This window comes from Triturus cristatus, chromosome 8, assembly GCF_964204655.1.
Source record: "Triturus cristatus chromosome 8, aTriCri1.1, whole genome shotgun sequence".
Classification (NCBI taxonomy): Eukaryota; Metazoa; Chordata; class Amphibia; order Caudata; family Salamandridae; genus Triturus; species Triturus cristatus.
The window spans coordinates 335458764-335478764 of record NC_140591.1 but is presented as its reverse complement, the minus strand read 5'-3'; the positions used below and the strand labels follow the sequence as shown (position 1 = coordinate 335478764).

The 20001-nt window shown below is 39.8% G+C and overlaps 1 protein-coding gene across 1 annotated transcript in view; it reads right to left on the bottom strand.

Annotated features, from left to right (window-relative positions):
• Nucleotides 1-9570: 9570 nt before the first annotated feature.
• Nucleotides 9571-20001, bottom strand: part of POMP (proteasome maturation protein) — a 34788-nt gene continuing 24357 nt past the window's right edge. The window contains exons 4-6 of the mRNA XM_085621642.1: nucleotides 18581-18682; nucleotides 13992-14085; nucleotides 9571-9805 (exon numbers count right to left, since the gene is read on the bottom strand). Of these exons, the coding sequence (XP_085477768.1) occupies nucleotides 9738-9805; nucleotides 13992-14085; nucleotides 18581-18682 (264 nt within the window). The 3' untranslated portion in view covers nucleotides 9571-9737. The remainder of the gene's footprint in view (nucleotides 9806-13991; nucleotides 14086-18580; nucleotides 18683-20001) is intronic.

The following is a 20001-nucleotide window of genomic DNA, read 5'->3' as shown; positions in this document are numbered from 1 at the left end:
ATGTTTATGTAGCTTGATTCAGTGTTTGTGTATCGTGATTCAGTGTTTGCACATACAATTAGCATGATTCTGCGTTTCACTAGTTTGTGTAAAAAGTGTATGCTTAGCTTTTCATGTTTGAAAAATTGTCTTCAAACACGAACGTTTGTTATCTCTTTTTGCTGAGTTTGTAGGTTTTTGAGCTGAAATTCATTTTGTTTTTTAAAGTATTTTGTGATATATCTTTCTATGCAAAGTAGAAGTGAGTGATGACTTTGATCTGCTCAACTGGCATTACTGGAAAGTATTCTACAGACCATTAGTGCATCTAAACAGAATATCCGATGCACACTTTATTTTCAAGTGAGTATCTGGCGGTGTTATACTTTTCTATTGATTTTAAACTGGTAATTTGTTTTTTATATTAAGCCTTTTCATGAAAATCATAATTTATGTTTACTTTCAAAGCTTAAGCAGCTGTTGCGAAGCAATCGGTAGCGAACACATTCATGTTTCATCTCGCGTTTGATGTGCATTCCTGTAATTGTATCATATACCATTCCTCCCGTACCACTTGCAAGGAGCTTTGTGAGGGGTGTTTAGTGCTACATGCAGGCCAACATTTTCAGAAAGTTGGCAAATTATAAATATATTTTCCATCTTAGATCCTGTGCACGCAGTGAATTATTAATGTGTATGAAGGTGTGAGGTGTATATGTGGTTCTGGTATTGGTCAATAATACTATTTGGCTATTGTCTAGAATATTTTTGTAATTTATGTAGTTCTGTATTGTTTTCATTATGATAGTAGAAAAATCTTTTCCCGTTTTGGTACTAAAGCTGATACTCTAATTGCTAAGATCCAAACGGTCTCTATTTTGTTCAGAGGTATCATAACCCTATCCCACTTTGTGTTTTAGAGAAATAACCTTGGTGGAGTGCCAGATTCACTAGTTTCAGTACTGTATATCACAGGATGGAAATGTGTGTGAACCTCTTATTTAGTATTGTGCCTATTGCTGTACTGTGCCTGACATACTTCATAGCTGCTTGTCAATCTTTTACTGTCATTGGGTGTCTAAGAGTCTTTGAAAGTTCCCACTTGAACTTTCTCGTTTAATATTAATGGTGTCTTTCTAATGCAGATATTTCTTTTTTTTACAGGTTGTTCATATGATAGAGAAGTGTTTTTCCCAATCTGGGGCCAACCTTTTTCCTGCCTTTGTCTCTGAATTCCTCTAGGTAGCTAGAAGAGGTTTCACAAAAGAGCTTCTCAGCTGCACTGAGAATTTTTTATATAGGAGATTGCTTTTCTTTTTTGCAACTGCCTTGAATGTCTTTAAAGTGTCTAAGTAAGAAGTCCTTAAATTCCAATTGCCTGACTTTCTATGTTTTTAGCTACACTGCTCCATAAAAAATGATTGTCCATGTCTATAGTAAAGCTCACTAAGCCGCTGTCAAGTTTTCTCATAGACTACAGACACCCCATTTGTAAAAAGAAAAAAAGAGTGTGATCATTATTGTTACATCCAGGGGGACAGGAATGGACAATTGGAAAACGAGGCTAATTTTTCTTTCATCAGGACTTGAGGAAATATGCTGTAAGGGGTTGCCCTGGCATTCCTATATCAGGTCTCTCTAGTCTCTACAACAGAAAGCAGACTAGGGAGACCTAGATTTCTGAGAAAGTGTCCAAGACGTCATGTGGCCTAGAAAAGAACTGTCACAATGGCATGAGATATAAGGATATTATGCTGCAGAGAACCGTGGGTGGACAGCTTGAGAGGGACCTCTGTAATTGTTGATATCCAAAGAGTTACAATGTTGTACAGAGGTATCATAAGCGCATCCCACTTTACTGGAGTGCAAGTTGACTGAAAATAACATTGGTAAATAATATCTTGGAACAAATATCCTGATGTCAAAAACATCATGAGACATAGGGTCTAATTAAGAGTACGGCAGTCCAGGGACTGCTGTATCCGTGGATGTCGGGTCGAATGCCCGATTACGATGGTGGCGGTGGGACCGTCACAAAAGAAACTTGCTATTTGGTGAGCACACAGGAAGTGGTATAAAAGATTCCATGACCTTTTCAATAGTGAGCACTGAGTCGGGTGGCATATATACACTCAAACACCATTATAGTGAACAAAAGCATGTTATAGGCACAGATGAACTGTAGCATATAACTATATACTAGAGGATATACCTGTGTTTTTATCTCTTATAGAAAATTACTACTGGAGTTCGAACACAAGAAATACAGGCGAGTGCATTAGGCCTCACAAATGGTGTGCATGAAGTATATGCGATAAGCCACAGCAGGGACCTTAAATCAAGGTACAGAAACACAACACCCTGACGAAGGCCCCAGACCCGCGTGGGCTATTTAAAGAGGGCCGAAACATGTTGGCATTTATCTGAGGGTATATTTGAATATATTAATGTTCAAAACAACCCTAACATATGGATTTTAAGGATACCACAAGTGCCTCAGAATAAAGGATTGAGACGGGGTACACTTGTAGGTATTTTTAGCTTATATATATAAAATTCTGGTTCCCTGCTTAACCAGTAACCTACTTATATAAGAACTCCCATTAGATCTTTGGTCGAGTCCGCCCAGGTAGTACCATCTTACCTGGGTGTGGAGGAAACGCCTATGATGAAGCATGTCACTATTATGTGAGTGAGGCTTTTCCTTCAATATCTTTGATATTCCACCTGACCGAGATAATATTGTAAGAATTTTCTCGTAAAAAGCTGTAGCCCCCGGAGGTTTCACAGTTTCAGGCAACAGTTGCCTTTAGTGATAAAAAGGTTTGTTTTGGGAGAACGCGACTGTCCTACTCATTCTCTCACTCTCCGTGTGTGAAAAAAGACCGTCACAAGACCGCCACCACTGCCAGGATCCAGGAAAGCAGGCAGTAATCACAGCACCACTGAGCAGATTACGAGCTGCCTTTCCACCAAGCATTTCGAGGCAGGGACCCCGCCATGAAATGCTTGGCGGAAAGGCATGTAAGGGGCCCCCCAACAGGGCCCCTGGGCAAATTGGCACATGGGACTGTGTGCAGGGGGCACATGATGTGCCCCTCCAAAGGTGCACAGTTGTGCGTGCACTGCATGGCATGCACGACATGGTGCATGCCACATCGTGCATGAATATGCTGGAGGCACTGTCACTGTTTTTTATTTATTTTAAGTGTTTAGTTAAAAAAAAAAATCATATTTATAGTTGGGACTGGAGTAGGATGTGAAGTGTTTTAATATATATATGTTTTTTGATAAAAGTGTAAACAATGAATGTAATAGTTTTTTATTGAGATGTTTAAGTACTTTCCTTTGTAGTTATTGTATTGTTTTTTTTCTGTTGGCTTTTGCAATTAGTTTAATTTAAAGTTATCACTTTTGAGTGTTTAATATAATCTCTCCAAATTCAAAAACCTTGCTTAGCCTGGACTGGGAACAGTAGATCTGATGCCTCCAATGTTTAACACTTTCCCCATTGTTGCTTAGGTTGGAGTGGGAATAGTACATTTGACTACGCAAACAAACACTTTCCCAAGTGTGTTGCTTAGGGTGGAGTGGGAATGGTAAATTCAACTCCTACAAGCGCTTTCTCCAATGCTGCTTAGGTAGAGGTGAGAATGACAAATATGATCCCTCCACACTCAAACATGTTCCCCAATATTGCTTAGGCTGGAGTGGGGATAGTAAATTTGACCCCTCCGAAGTCTAACACTTTTCCCTAAAGGTCCTCAGGTTGGAGTGGGCATAGTAAGTCTGACCCCTCTAAAGTGATATATTTTACTAAATGTTGTTTAGGTTGGTGTGGGCATAGTGTATTTGACCCCCTCCAGATTTCAAAACGTTTCCCAGTGAACTTCAGATTGAAGCAGGACTACTAAATATGATCACTCAAAAGCCAAACAATTTCCCAAACATAACTTGGTGTGCTAATACCTAATTAGAACCCTCATAAAACGTAATGTTTGTTATGAATGTATTCATGTGATTGTAATAATATTTATAATTGCGTATGAAAATAATGATTATTTTTACAATTCACTAAAAATAAATAGAGGCAAGGTTTTGTTTTAAAACAAATTGTATCAATTATTACATTTTTAATTTAGTTAAAGTTAATGGTTTGATTGTTTAATATAAAACTTAGTAGATTTAGCAAAATCTGTTATTTTGTATACACTGCATCATAATATAGTTTAATTGTTATAACCAACCATTTTTAAATAACTGCCATTGTACTCTGTACTTTAAAGTAAATTTTTATAGATCAATAAATACTGTAAATAAACATTTAAAAATATTTTTTACATTTATATATTTTTAAACAATACCAAAAATATGTTTTAAACATTTTGTCCACTTTGTAAAATGTTGCTCTTATTTATAGTTTTATTACATTTTGTCTCCATTTGCTGTAAGGTAAATGGAGTTGTGTTATGTTATTTTTACAATCTTGGAATGGGAAATAGAGTAAGTTAGTTATGCAAGAGCAGTAGATCCTAATGTTTAAGGGTTTCTGCTTTTTGTTTAGGTGTAATTGTTTACAAGTATGTTTTACAGGTTCATTGATGTATTTATATGTGGGTAGTGTTTGTTTTGTGACTGGGTATACTTCTTTTTTTATTTACAGGTATCCTAAGGTCATGGACAGAAGAGCTATTGTTCCAGACCAGATTGTATCTTTAATGTAGGAACAATAAATTAGACTTTTTTGTCTGTCGTATTAAAATTATTTCTTTATTACTTTATTGCATTCTATATAGGTTTTGAGTCTTGTAGGGAATTTAACAATGTGATATGCATTTTCTACATGTATTATGTCTTTTAAAAGGATTTTTCATTTCCTTTTCCAGTTGATTGTTTTTATAGACTTATATTTTCAATAAAGGATTTAGGATTCTTGGGAACTATAATTAACTTTTTTGTACTTGTAGTTTGAAGTTTTGGGTGGGAAATGTGAATGCTTTATGTTTGAATCATTTCTTTTTATATATATATATATATATATGTTTATGTTAATTGTATTATGGATATTGGGATTTCTTGTTATATTTTGAAATTGAAAAACGAATATTTACTCTCTTTAATAGTTTTGTTAATATTTGATATTATATATGTGTGATGTATTTAAACTCTGGTAGACTAATAGTCTCTGGGAAGTTGGAATACAAAGATTTGTGGTTTTTCCTGACGAAGGCGTACTTTTTTTCGCCGAAACGCGCGTCGAAGACTAAGATATAGCCACAGGATTGTCCTTTTTCCAATGTTTTATAACAATTGTAATTTTAACAATATCATTGTAATAAGTGACTATATATTGTATGCTTTTATTTCACAAACGTGATTTTTTATATCTTGTGATATTTTGAGATATCAAAAATAAATATTATTTTGCAATTTTTTAATTAATTTGTGGTTACACTAATTTGACACACATAACATAGAATTGCTTCATATTTGATCAAAAGAAACAATGCATACTAATTACTTTTCTGTCATTGATCCAGTGGCTACAGTCCCTCTGCCTCTCTTTCGGTCTGTAGCCGTGTCTGTCCTTCTCATATACACTTCCGAAAACATTGTTTTGGGATCTACTTTGATAGCTGCTGCTCCCCATTACATGGCTGTTCTATTGCTTACAATGAAAACTACATATGTATCCGCTGCATGGTGGTCTCCATATAGGATTATGTTTCTTTCTCTCCCATCACACTGGTCCATTGCCCAACACTGACCCCCAGCTTCTTGTATATACCATATGTACATTGCATGAGGTGAAAGAGAGCAGGCAGTGGTCTCCGGCCCAAGTGGCTGAGCTGTTGTCCTTACAAGTGGATTCATTTTGGCTTCATACAAAATTGGAAATGTATTTACTGATCATAGGCTTGCTTTTGCTGTGGCACATGATATTGAGCTATTATGGATGCAGAGGGGTTTACTTCTGCTAAAACCCCCATGTAGAACAGAAAATACATGAAGAACTTAATAAAGTCTTAGGATGTCATGTAAACTTTTAATTGTTAAATGAACGCAATTGATTGATGGAATGCAGAACAAAACATTCATATGACCAGGTCTAAACTGGGGTGGCATGGTGAGCAAAAGAATGATGGATTTAACCCAGATCTCTTGACTGGGGGTGAATGTTTTGATTTGTTCTGCATTACGTCCATCAATTGTGTGTCTTTTGCTTTCTCGCCCTAAGTGCACCAGGTATGCCCAGACGTGGGTATTGGGCTCAATGTGCCACTGGAATCAAGCTATCCTGGCTGAAGAGGGGTGAAACCCCAAAACCAGTCCTAGGATGCATGTTTCCGGTCCAGGGAGGACCTGGCTTGGCAATTCGGGCTGGACTGTTCCCATGAGGCACAGGGTCAAGACTGATTTGTATATGGCTAAGTCTAAACTGGGGTGGCATGGTGAGCAAATGAATGGTGGATTTAACCCAGATCTCTTGACTGGGGGTGAATGTTTTGATTTGTTCTGCATTCAGTCCATCAATTGTGTGTCTATTGTTAAATGAACAGAATATCAGTCCTCTCCAGATGAAGTGTCTTGAGGTAATACATTTGCCAATGAGATGGCTAGGAAAGTGGCTTTATCCTTAAACCTTGAAATTGCCAAGTGTGTTATGCAAACGGATGAATTTCCTGTACCTACACTAAAGGACGAGTCTTTAAAACATGAGCGGGCATCTGAGAATGAAAAAGTCATGAATCAAGCAGGACTGTAAAAAGGTCCCCGACTAAGGAGAGATGGTAGTACAAGAAGTGTGTAAAGACATGGGAATAAAACTGCATTTTCACTGTGTTTATTTCCCGCACCCCATAGTCATCAGGTAAGGTAAAAGCAAATTGGCTGAGACTCATATTAAGTGGCCAAACCCAGAACCCAGGGCACTCTGGTCAACCCATGCCATACCTTCTAGGATGAGTGAGATAAGCTTGTATGAGGTAGCCATGGGTTGCCCAATGCAACGTCTTTCAAATGCTAATTTCTTAAGCTGCCTCTAAACAAGGATATGGTAATGCAATACTGCAGATGATTGAGTGACAGTTGCTGCAGTTTCAGTTCCCAGGACCATGCAGCTGTCAGTGTACATGGCTAAAGTATGTCATGATCTCTAGCCTAGTAAGTCGATCCATATGCAGCAGGAGCAATGAAAGTCAACCTTGCAGTTCCTGTGGAAGGATCCCTACCAAATTCTGTTTTCTATGAACACAACTTGAAGTGCTGTGGGGTCCCTGCGTAAATACACTTTACACACCATAAACAGATGACTACACCTCCAAACTCTGCTCCTCCTCTCACTCCTGGCCCAGCTCCACTAAACCAGCAGGCACCAAGGCTGCATGGAGAGGCTCCAACTTCTAAGTTAACACAACCATAACCATCTCAGAATGCAGATCCTTCCTTTTCACTATTACCAACTCTGTCGGGTAGTTGGCAGGCCTCCTACTATCGGATCCCGCAGTGGGTCTGTCCAGCTAGATTTGCAAGCCTTATTGTTTAGGCCTTGGTGTGGCACTTTATTAAAGAAGAAAGGTGGCGGGCCCCACAAAGCAAATTGCACCTTGCCTTTTGCCCACCCAGGTAAATACAAATTTGCACCTTTTGGAAAACTACCAACTAATGTCAACCTTTCTTACCTTTGGATTTGCACCTATTTGCCCAACAATGTTCAAGGGACATGGTGCTATCCCATTAAAAAGGCATTTGCTTTGATTTGTTTTTGCATGGGCACCTCCCTCTTATGTGCAACATTATGGTCCTGATACCAATGGGCAAAACTGGTTTCAGTTTTCCTAATCAGAATTTCTCATCTGGTTCAGTCCATCTTGCGGACACTGCTCACGGCATGGGATGAGAGTTCCTAAATTACAGCAGCTTTCTAGGACACAGTGGGTAGGATAGCAACCTCTCTGTTACCATATTCATTTTGGGTGCCCTCAAGAGTTCTATATTTTCACACCCAATCCAACAAACAGTGCAGAAGTTAATTTATATCAAATCGAGCCTCTATATGGCTGCCCTGTGGTCAGGACACATTAACATTTAGGTACCTTACATTGTTTCAGCCAAGCCCCACATTGCAAGCGGACTTTCTCATCATAAAAGGATAGCTTAGCAAAAGCGGTTTCTTTGCCATTGGACTGATCATGCCTGAAGTTCCATCGCTAAGCTTTTAGAGGAGGTAGTGAACACCACTGCCCTCACTTTAGGACTTCTTATCAGATCAGCTAGAGCCCCAGAGAACTGTCATATTGCAGAATGTAATAGCTCGGTATAGATATCCAACACCTCCTTCAGCAGCGATGAAGAAATAGATCACACCAGAGAAAGTATGAAAGTGCTGCAGAAAATAAACAGTAGATTTGATTTAGATGGAAATAGTATTTGGTCCTGATTTAAAGGTATTTAAGGAGGATGTAGAACTAACAAGCTAGATATTATTTTGGATGGTTTCACTCACCAAATTTTCTTACAAATCTGCATGTGTACTATATATCATGTTACCCGTATTAAACCCTTTGCCCCATTTTTTCCTTGGACTTTTCCTGAAGATAATGATAGCAATGTTGAATTGAAGCTCAAACGTTGCCATTGTGAGCTGAATAATGAAGTAAATTGAGGTCCATAAATTTTACATTGGTGTTCCAAATGGCGCAAGAGAGTAGGATTGAGAAATTACTTTGAAATCAGCATAAAAGCTGAATCCGTGTGGATTAATTTGTTGTCATTTCTTGCCTTTGATGTATTTAACTTCACTATAGTTCTTAGCACTATTAGGGCAAGATTTCACAAACGACTAGCTCAGCAGTTGGGAGCTTACACTTCAGGTACATATTTTTAGGATTTTTTCATTTTCCTCACGAGAAAGATGTACACCCGCTATCCGTGTTTCAGGGTCTGTCACTTGTACTCTCACTTGAAGTATGTATAAAGAAAACCTATAAAAAGTTTTGCAAATTTAGGAGGGGTTGGCATTAGAAGATCCCAGCTAATAGAGGGGAAATACCGCTGCTTTGTATAGCGATATCGCATCCTGCTTGTTTTTCTGAATAAACTTTTGCAGACTTTATATACACATAAAAAGTAGTCTGCCTTATCTTTGACATTCTTTTTACTTTTTAGAAAAGTATACATTAGTTCAAATGCAACTTTCAAGTGACTGTTAGAAGTGCTTATTTTGAGCCAGTGTTTGCAGGCGAGTCCCACAGGCGCTTATATTGTCTCTCAGACAATTATGGAGTGTAAGAGAGGGAACACACACAAACGGGAAAGACGGAAGAGAAAGACAGGAAAACCGCCACACAGGAAATTAGATGAAACATGCAAGACAGAAATAAAGGGACAGGAAGTGTCTGGTAGTGAACTAAAGAGGCAGCCTTCGTGTTCGGCGTGTAGAATTTTAATAGCACTGGCCAGGGTGCTTTTGAGTAGAGATATGGAACCGGTACTCCTTATTTTACAATTGAAGCACTGACTGTCACAGTACACAACTTCTTTCAAGAGAGTTATGACAAAGTATTAAAGATCATGAAAAATATATCCATACACTTTTTTGAGGTTTTATTAGAAGACACCAGAAGAAAAACAGCCACGCCGATATATAGTAAACAAATACTGTTTGTCACATGCCTCTGTATTATAGTCATAGCATTGCATTAAACAGCATACATTATCTTCTTTAAAAATTACAAATTTCATAGTACAAATGTGTGCTACAGTAAACCAAGGTTGTATTCCATCATCACATGTGGCTCCCCCATGATTTCACTTTGGGATGGATCTGAAAAAAAAAGTAGAGTTTTTGAAGTAGCTGGAGTTGCACCACTAGAGTCAAACAATGTTTTATTTCACACTCAATTATACTTTCAAATACTATGCTGCGTTTGCCAGTCATATTGGATATCTAACAGAATTAAACAACAATTTATTCACACGATACTAAATCGTTAGGTGGATGTGTCTGAATTAGGCACATGCTGAGTGTATGCTGAATTAAATGCAAAATTTATATTAAAAAATATTGAAAATCAGATTTCTTTCCCTTATAAAATAATGCAAAAGTAGTAACTTCAGCTCCCATAATGAAGGACTTCTAGCAAAAGGGGCAGAATAATAGTACACAGAGAGAAAAGGAGAGAGAGCGGTAGGAATGTTTTTTGTTGTACCAAAATCTCAAATTCAGTAATGGAAGCCAGGGGAGGGAGAATCTTTCCCTGCTGGCCCAGCAGATTCTGGAATGAAGGAAGTAAAAGTAATCAGAGATTTGAGAGAAGGGGTTTTTATCAAAATCTATGTAATGACATCAACATCAAAACAGATCTATCAAATTATCCTGGAATTGCTGAATCGTTTGACTTTTAGAAGGAGCACAATGAACCTAGGTTCACGCTCACAGAAGTTGCTTCAAACAATCCAGGAGGGCAGCTCCTAAAAACTCCATTGCTTCTTTCAAGAAAGGATCCAACCTTTGTACTGAATGTTTTGTGATGAAAGGTTCTATATGTGAAAGCATAGGGACTTGCAGTCATTAGAAATTCTCACATTATTTCACACAACTATGGCACACGCTTTTGTCTCCTGGGAAGATCTATCTTTTGTTTAGCAAATAGGCATTATAAAGCGCATAGCTGCCTCGAAACAGGGCTTCCCAGCGCTAGTCACCAATACGGAGTTACAACATAGATCATGCCAAAAACACAACATAATAAAGCCAAGGAAAACCTAGGCTGAGAACAACTAAGTCTTTAGCTGCTTTTGAAAGTCCAAATGATGCTGGATTTTCTTTAATTGTGGAGGCAAAGTGTTTCTTAAAGCTGGAGCCAGCGCACAAAAGTGTCTCCTCCCATTCTGGCTCTTTTAATGCATGGTATAAGGGCCCAATTTGCCTTGGCCGAGAGAAGGGCTCTAGTAGGCAGATACGGATACATCAAAGCAGCCAAACTAGAAGCCCCTTGCTTATCCATGATGCTATGGGCAATGTACAAAGCTTTGAATTGCGTGTGCTTCTCAATAGTTAGCCAGCAAAGTTTGAAGAGCCAAGAAATAGAACAGAATTTGGTAAGACTGGGAGAGCGTTGTTCGAGAGGCAGTTCCCAAATCTAAAGCTCTATGTACCGGAAGGAACAGAACTGAGCGTCTCCATAGTTGGAAAATAAAACACTGCTGTTATATGCCCAAAGAACACGATAATAGCGTTTCCCCATGAGGATAGCATCAGAGGGACAGCACAAGTCTTGAAAGTGATCCTTCTTCAGCAGGGCATACTCTAGAATCATTAAAAAAAAAAAAAGACTCATGGATAGAAACTGGAATACTCTTGGACAAAAACAGAAATGGTGGTCTTCAAACTGTACGTACACTGTGAGCATGTAACCCGTGGAGGTGGGTGTGCGGGTTCCTGGCAAGGCAAGATGGAACACGGGGTGAAAGTCCTTCAGAAACAAAGCTTTGCATGCTGCATGCATGGTGGCTCTTGCTGTGAATCAGAACTCAAGAACCAGAAGAAAGAGCTGCCTGGATGTTTTAAGACAGTATGCATGAACGTCTTAGTCTAGGTATCAGAAGTCAAAGGCAGCAGGGCTTGCAGATTTCTTCAAAAACCCTTTTTTAGCACAGACCCCATGTTCACCTGCTTCACGTTTGCAGGACAAACTTACCAGATTGCCTGTTAAAATAATTTCCGCCTAAGGGTGCTACTTTGAAATGTCACAAATCCCCTGACCAAGACTCCACATAAATTGCTGTTTGGGATTGAACTGTCTCAGCGTATTACAATCTTCAGACTCCCATTAATTCTTTTGTGGCCTATGATTGTGTATAATTTCCAGTACAGTGACTTCAAGATATTGATCATCTCAACCTCTTGATAGTCATTCCTACCTGTGTTGTGTTAAATACACTTTGCTGTTACTCTACATAACAATTATTAATTGACCGTGTGACACTATTGTTCTTGAATTACTTTTGTACCACGTGTTAAGTTTCATGTAAATGTATGGTCTGCATTTTCCGACTGGGTTTTCCTTTTTCAACATGTGATATGTAACGCAACATGCTATTAAAGTAAGGTGCGTGACATCAGCAGGGTGGCCCTATATGCTTGTATGAAGTGTTTTGGGAATTTTTCTGACAGAATGACTGTTCTTAGGGTTACACAGTTGCCCCCTATTGTTTCCTTGTTATAGTTTGTCGGGCTCAGCATGTCATTTGGGAGAAGCAAAAATGCACTCAACTGTCAACTTAGCCAAAAGATCAGCCAAGGTATGAAAGCTTATGAACTTGAGCTAAAACAAAAAGGATGCAGCAAGATAAAGGGGGAAATGAGGAGTTGGGTGATATCAGAGTAACAAAAAGAGAGCATTTACGCATAATTCAGTCTTCATGCAGTCATCAAAAGAAGCATACCCACTGAATACTATGTAATGTAGGCAGGTGTAAATGTAATACACTAAAAATGGCATTTTGCATAGCACATGCTACAGACTAAATTCATTTTAGCACTTAAGACAACACAATTGCATTCACTTAATACTTGAAAAATAAAAGGGTTGACTTCGACCAAGCAGGTTGCATTTCGATTCTTGTAGCTGGAAACCAACTCACTAGACTATTTCCAAGGATCCAAATTTGTGAATGCATCACTTTTGTTCTCCGACAATCACTGAAAATCATGTATAGCCATAAGAAAGCCTGCTGTCAATTGACTATGAGCTTGAAGATCCACTGGGTGGCAGCAAATTCCAGGCAATGTCTCAGTGACCTGGGTCCCCAGGAGCCTTGACCTAGCTATTCATCGTGTTAGTGCTGTGACTTGCATTTCACCATGGTATTCTCTTCAACTCACTGGACCACCGTCCAAGTGAAGCTGTTAGTCAGAAGGGGGGTCTATTATATTCAGAGATAGTGAGTGGGGGAAAAGTAGTAAGAGCAGCAGGAAAAGGGGAGCTCTGCAGACCAATGAATTACTTAAGGAAGATGCCTTGAAATTATCCAACCACTACTTGATGTGGTCAAAGAGTGAGTGGAGGGGGGCTACCTCCATCTGGGAACAAAAAGGTACCGAAGTCAGTGGCTCAAGTCTATCAGTGAAGTCACCCAGGGACAAAAGATCCCCAGTTCATGCGCAAGGGGCCCAAATTACTTATCAAACAACCACAGAAACATTGCACCAAGACATAATGTGGTTTACCATAGGTCCCTTCCTCCCCTATAGTTGGGCCCAGTTACCAGCAGCCGCCGGAGCAGATCCATAGCAGAGTATACCACGGAGAGTCACTTCCAACAAAAGAACACATCTGCATTTCATGCTAAACCATGGACAGAGGACTTTAACTGCTGGGGGTGGTCGGACAGTCACATTGTTCTCAGTGGTCCCAGGCAACTTCAGTCTCAATCTCTGCTCAAGACTTCTACTGCTGGCTCACACCAAGATACGGCTGGGTGCTGCAAGAGTTGCATCAATGCAACGCTTGCATTTATCTCCAGCATATATACCTCTGCTCAGGGTACTGGTTGCAGAGACGGACGTCAAAAGGTAATGTCACCATATACCCCAAAGCGAAGTCCTCGCTTGCCTCTGCCACGTATTAATCCAACAAGAAATTAGTTACAATGCACTGCATCACCAGTGAAGTCTGGCATCACTACATAACTATGCACGTTGAAAAGAAAAACGCATACTAGAACAGGATTCAGAGTGACAAGGGAAGTGCTCACAGTCTGTTCCTCTGTCCATTAGAATCTGCATCCCCCCAAAATTGATGACACTAATAGTGGAAGTACACAAAGATAAGATCAACAGTAGCTCAAATAATACACCCTGAATATAACTGGCCACAAGAATAATAAACATGCATGTTACAACACAAACGTATTAGAATTTGGGCTGTAGCAAGAGTTCCATTGTAAAGTTAACAGGTGACTCCAGCTCCAATGTACTATTAAAAATGGAAAAGATGTATACGCACCATTGAGGATATCCTCAAAACCTATGCAGTCATCGGTACCTTTCAAGGAATCTAGGGCAATGTTTGAGCTCTGAAGAAACGGGAGACGCTGGATCTGCAAATAAAAAAATTACAATTTTGTGGCACCAGCCCGCTATATTTAACCGTAATGCAGTCAATCAATGTTAAAAAAAGATGCCAAAAGTAAATTACAATTAAAAAGACAGCAATGACAAAGAGAGAGGAAACTTTAATAAGGGGCAGTTAGTCAACTAGTGAATATGTAAATATACTTAAGTTAAGGTGACACCGTTGAGAGTCACTAACAGGTGGCCAGACCATTAACTTCATATTTGATATTAGTCTTTAGATGTGCTACTAAAGGCAATGGCGGCACACCCAACATTACATAACTATAATGAAATCTAGAAAAACATGGCAGAGGCTGCTAGAGAACAACTAGAAAGTATGAAGATGTACAAAGAAAGCTTATTGTTTTTGCCAAGTGGGTTTAGACAAACCCACAGAATCGCAATCAAATGAAAACCAACAAAGTCAGTAATACATCAAAATCAGTAGAGCCTAATACATAAAAAAAAATACACTAAAGTGCTTTATAAATCTATTTCCAGTCACTAAATTGGTTAAAAACTTGTGTCGATAGAAGCAGCACTGGTGCTTCATCGTCGTATGATACGTATGAACAGGCACAAATTGTGTTGAAAAATCATGTTGTTTAGTTACAGATTGTTGAAAAATCAGGTGCTTCATGTAATATATCAATTGATACAATGCCAGGCAACTGATCCTCAGTCCTGATGATGATCCCGTGTTTTTACGGGATCGAAACGCCGTCGACATACACTCTGACCCAGTACACTATCCTTTGTAGTATTTTTGTTTTGGGTGCAGTAGTGTTTTGCTTTTAATAATAAGTGATCTAAAGGTATTAGAGTAATGTTGGTCACTGTTTGTTTGCCTGTATATGTCTTTTGTCAGTTTTTAACACCTGGTGTTCTGTGCATTATGGTTTTTTGCTCATTGTTTCAGTTCATTGTTTGTTTGCTCTCTTGATCTCTGGTTTTTGAAATTATTCTGACTGGGGTAATTCAACTTTTTGATCGAATTGTGGTGATCAAATCGAAAACTCTGATCAATGAATCTGTTTAAGGAACTGATTTTTGTATACAGAACAACTGTATTCCATTTTCTGTTGTCTCTAGAATTACTCAAAAACCCTTTGTTCCTTATGTTTTTTGGGTTTCCCTTGTGTACATCAACTTGCTTCTTATTCAATTGCTCTCATTCTTCTTCTTGTGTTATCTCTTTTTAAAGCACTGCTGATTTACCATCCTTTTGATTGGATGACTTGTATCCTTCCATTGCTTAAATACAGAGACCTTTTTTTTCTTTGAGTAATCCAAGCGGGTGGATATTTTCTTACTCACATTGAGCCTCCTTAAATTCCTGACCCTCATGCTCTGTGCTACTCCATCTGACCCTTCAGCCTGCTCACTGCTTCCCCATACACTGTTATTTAAGCATTTAACACCCCCCCCACACCCACCCCTGTTGCACAATGGTGTTTTTGTCTATTTGGACCCAGTTTAGAGCAACCCTCCCTTTTAAAGAAAACCACACAATATCCTTCACTAAAGGCTTCTCCTAATCTGAAACAAGGAATATGCTAACTTAAATGTCATGGTTGAAGATCCCACTATCCCAATTACAGCCATGTGCAAGAACTTTATTGGTAAAAAAAAAAAAAAAAAAGAAAAATGACTATGTTCCTTGGAGTCAGACAACATTAGAAGGCGTCTCTCACGATCCTTCAAAGTTTTGTTTGAAAAGATACAACATACCTTCTACACTTGCCTTATGGTTGGGATACAGGCAATAAATGCATTCACTGGGAGGGTCGTCTGTATGAAGCCTTTTCTTAGAGAAGGTGGCATGGGGTCTAAAAGACTCCTTTTTCTCCTTATCTGACATGGCCATGCCAGAAAAAGGTAAATCAGTACTGAAGAAGAAGAGGTTGATTGAAGCAAAGAAAGCTGGTCTAACACCACTGAAGTAGTAGAAGAGGCTAAGCAGATCACCGAGGAGACTCCCTAGCACAATGTGCGGTAGAAAATCAGAGGTTCTAAGGTTCTCTCAGCAGTGTTCCAGGGGGTGAGAGGTCCTGATTGGTTTAGGATTAAGTTTGGGTCTCTTTTACAAAACAACAGAGATATGTTACAAAATTAAAATGGGCCTAGGCCTAGTTTCTTGTTTGTATTAGCTTTGTTTTGATGTACCGGGGACTCCCATCTCGATGGTGGGGAATGATTCAAGCATGTGAATCTATAAAAGTTGCAATTCTGGAGTAAGACCTTTATTGTCAAAAAATAAACTGAATGTATGTTCCCTGGTGCCCGACAACAACCCTATCTCACTATACACACAAGGAAGTACATGCTATTAGAAGGCAAATCTGATGAGAACTAACACGTACTGCAGAAGCTCGCAATGAAAAGAGTTTGTGTGGAGGCCGACACAATTTTGTACACATTAGCTACAAATTCCTCTTTCTGAATATATTCAGAGATGATATCTGTGAGATTTTACCAGCTAATGCATTTATCTCCCTTATACTTAAAATTGCCATTTCAGCATACATCTCCATTTTGGTGATGAGCCCCCTCCTTCCTTATCTTTAGAGCTGTGAAGTAGTTTCATGCCATTTAACACTTCATGCTGTTTGCCATTTAATCTACAGCACTTAGAATGCTAGAATCTCACCCCACACTTAAGTGACTCTGCATGTCCCAAAATGCAATGCGGTCCTGGCTTACATGAATGGACAAGTTTTGTAACAATCATAGCTACTACAAGTAGTGTTCCAGTGCAAGGAGAAAAACAACTGCAGATTACGAGAAACCACATCACAACCTGAAGAGCCAAGTCTTAAGAGATTTTCAGTAGGCAGTTCATCTCCTAAGCTACGCATCTTAACTGGGAGGCGGTTTCAGGCTTGCGCTGCCAAACAGGAAAAGAGACCCTTTCATAGTCTATTTGATTTTGGGGATCACAACAAGTAAACTATGCAAGGAGCGCCAGGCCCTTGTGCGCTGGTAGTGTATAAATCTGTTAGATGCTGCGGACAGAATCCTAATAGGCCTAGTGTTCAAATGCCACAGTCCTGAACAAAATCCTTTTATTAATTGGCAGCCAATGCAAAGCAGTAAGATGCTGGGAAATATGATCATGTCGAGGAATTTTTAACAGCACATGTGCTGCTGTATTTTGTACCCTCTGCAGATGGTTGATAAGAAATGGAGTTAAACCTAAATGGCGCACGTTTTCATAGCCCAATCTTGACATATTCAGGGCAGAAACCACTGATTTCCTGGAGTGCATTGGTAGAAGGAACAGGAATTTCTTTAAGGACCTGAGAAAAGCATAACAAGATTCCACCATTCGTTGATCTGAGGTTGAAATGATAAATGGTAATCTAATTTGATTCACATATTTCTAGCAGCCGGGGCGGAGAAGGGGGCAAAGGGGCTGACAAGCAGTTCTCTTATGTCTAGGAAGTCAATGCCTCAAACTGTCTGCTGGCTGGCTGGCTGGCTCGCATCTAATCCAGAGCTGCTCTCAAACAGAATTTAAAAGACTTTAGGGCATCCGAGGATTGTTTTTGAATGAAATGAACTGCTTAGATGATAACCTTTACCCCGAATGTCTTCACCCGGGTGCAAAAGGGGTCTTATAGATGTTAAAGTTGGTCTCAGAGAAGAGCCCGGTGGCACATCAGGGCTAAAAGATTTGTTGGCAGATGAGAAAGGTGGCATCCATACAAACTGACCTCCATTTCCCAAAAAGGAGCAAATCCATTTGAGCGTCTGTCCTCTCATTTCAATGCCTCTAAGTCTGTGCAGGAGAATGGTGTGGGAGAGGGGTCAAATGCCACAAAAAGATCTAATAATATCAAGGTCCCATTTTGTCCTTGATCTAATGTCAGCTTGAAGGAAATCAGAAATCTCGAGAAGGGCTGGTTCAGTGTTATATGAAAGCCCTACTGGTGAGGGTGTGAATCTTTCCAAATATTCTGAAAGTTGAATATTATTCAGCTTTGCCTTTCCTCTCTCTTTGCCTGGAAACTGTTCCAAGTTGGCTGCCGTCTTCACAAATGTGTATGTGTCATCTGTAGTTTCCACTTTTTTACTTTACTGTTCCAAACTAGCAGACAACATGGCATTTCAGAACAGCAATATCAAATTAAAAATAACGCGTGGGGGAGCACCAATGCCAACATTGGCAAAGCCAAAAGGTCAGTATTCACTTTTTAAAAGCAAGACTTGTCGGCTTTACTAATGCTTCTTTAGTAGATGCTGTGCACGGTCAATTTTTGTGGGTGGCGGACACACGGTTTATTGCATCCCAATTAGCACTTTCAGTCACAGTCAAACATAGCAGGCAAGGCATGAAAGGGCCTGGCTGCTAAACCTTGAAATCAAGCGTAAACATGTGCGTTGAACCATGCAGTACCAATGTACAATGCTGTCTCTGTAAAAATACACGTCTTGAACCCTTAACATGAGCACTGTTATATACAAAAAAGGACTTACTTGTTTTGCTGCTCTGTATTCCATTTGCAACTTTAATGGTGCATGCAAACCTTGAATATTTCTTAGTGTAGCAAAGTTCAATTTCTCTTCATTTATCTGAAACTATACAAAACAAGCATTTACAATGCAACGGTCTCGGCATTGTTAAAGTTAGAGCTATTGGCATTGCTCATGACATTATTTTTGTTTATGTTTTTGTTTTTAAAACATTTAAAGAAACTGCATTGTTATTTACAATGTCAATAGCTGTTTGTTAGTTGTTTGTTCTTGGAAGTGTGTACTATAATTACACAGTGAAGGGTATTAAGCAACACAGTGTAAGTATAATATACCACACAATCTATAATGCACAATACGAGAAATGTTCTACATTTACAACATAATACACAATGCAGCACAATACTAATGCACTATAAATGGAAGGTACTACACGGTTAAATACATGTTTAATCTAATATAATACACACTAATATACCAAACGCGTCATGAACGGCCCCCTATAATCTACTTTGCACAAAATATTCTGTGGCACACTACATCAACAAATGAACAACTTGAGGTGATGTATTTTGCAATGGACAGCACAATGTATTGTAATGTACTTGGAAATACACATACGGCATAATGTTCTAAACTGTATTTGCTAAAGAATATACAATGTAGTGCACTAAACTTGCAGCACGCGACCATGTAATATACTATGATTTCAATGTACAATACTATGTAGTTATATTTGTGATGTACAACGTCATGTAATACACCCTAGACATGGTGTGTTGGGGGAGGGGGGGAGGGGTTGGGGGCATCTGCCCCGTCTGGGCACGGACAAATCTAATTTGCACCTGGTGGGCGCTGTAGGTAATGACACATGTGAGCTTAAACGGTGGAATGGAATGGTGCACCGACTAGTTGGAAGAGGCCAGGACTGAAATCAAGCACACCGCATCACCTGACCCCCCCCCCCCTGCATCCTCACCTTCCCCCCCCCCCCCCATCATTTAGTGACACCCCACGGTGTCACTCACCCCAGGGGTCAGTTCAGGGGCCCGTAGCAGGGCGCACACAGGGGGGCAGTGCCACAGGGCACCCAGCGGGCATCAGTTCTCTCAGGGCTGTAGAGGGGACCTCTTTTCTTGCCATACACAAGCGAGGCTTTCCATCCCTGGGGTGCACTTGGGTAGGGGGGGGGGGGGGCGGTCAAGGTGACACTCTTTCACAGTGGCACGTGTCAGCAGAAGCCAGAGGTGAGAGCGGACGCGCTGCTGCCGGACATAGCCCCAGCCCTTCCAATGTGCCGAGGTGAGCCAAGATGTGTATGGCCGACTCCAGGCCCCCTTTAGCGCTCCACGTAAAGTGCTTCGTTCAGAGATAACCCGCACTCATGCTCCAGGGGGGGGCACATCCGGCGGCACAAACCACAA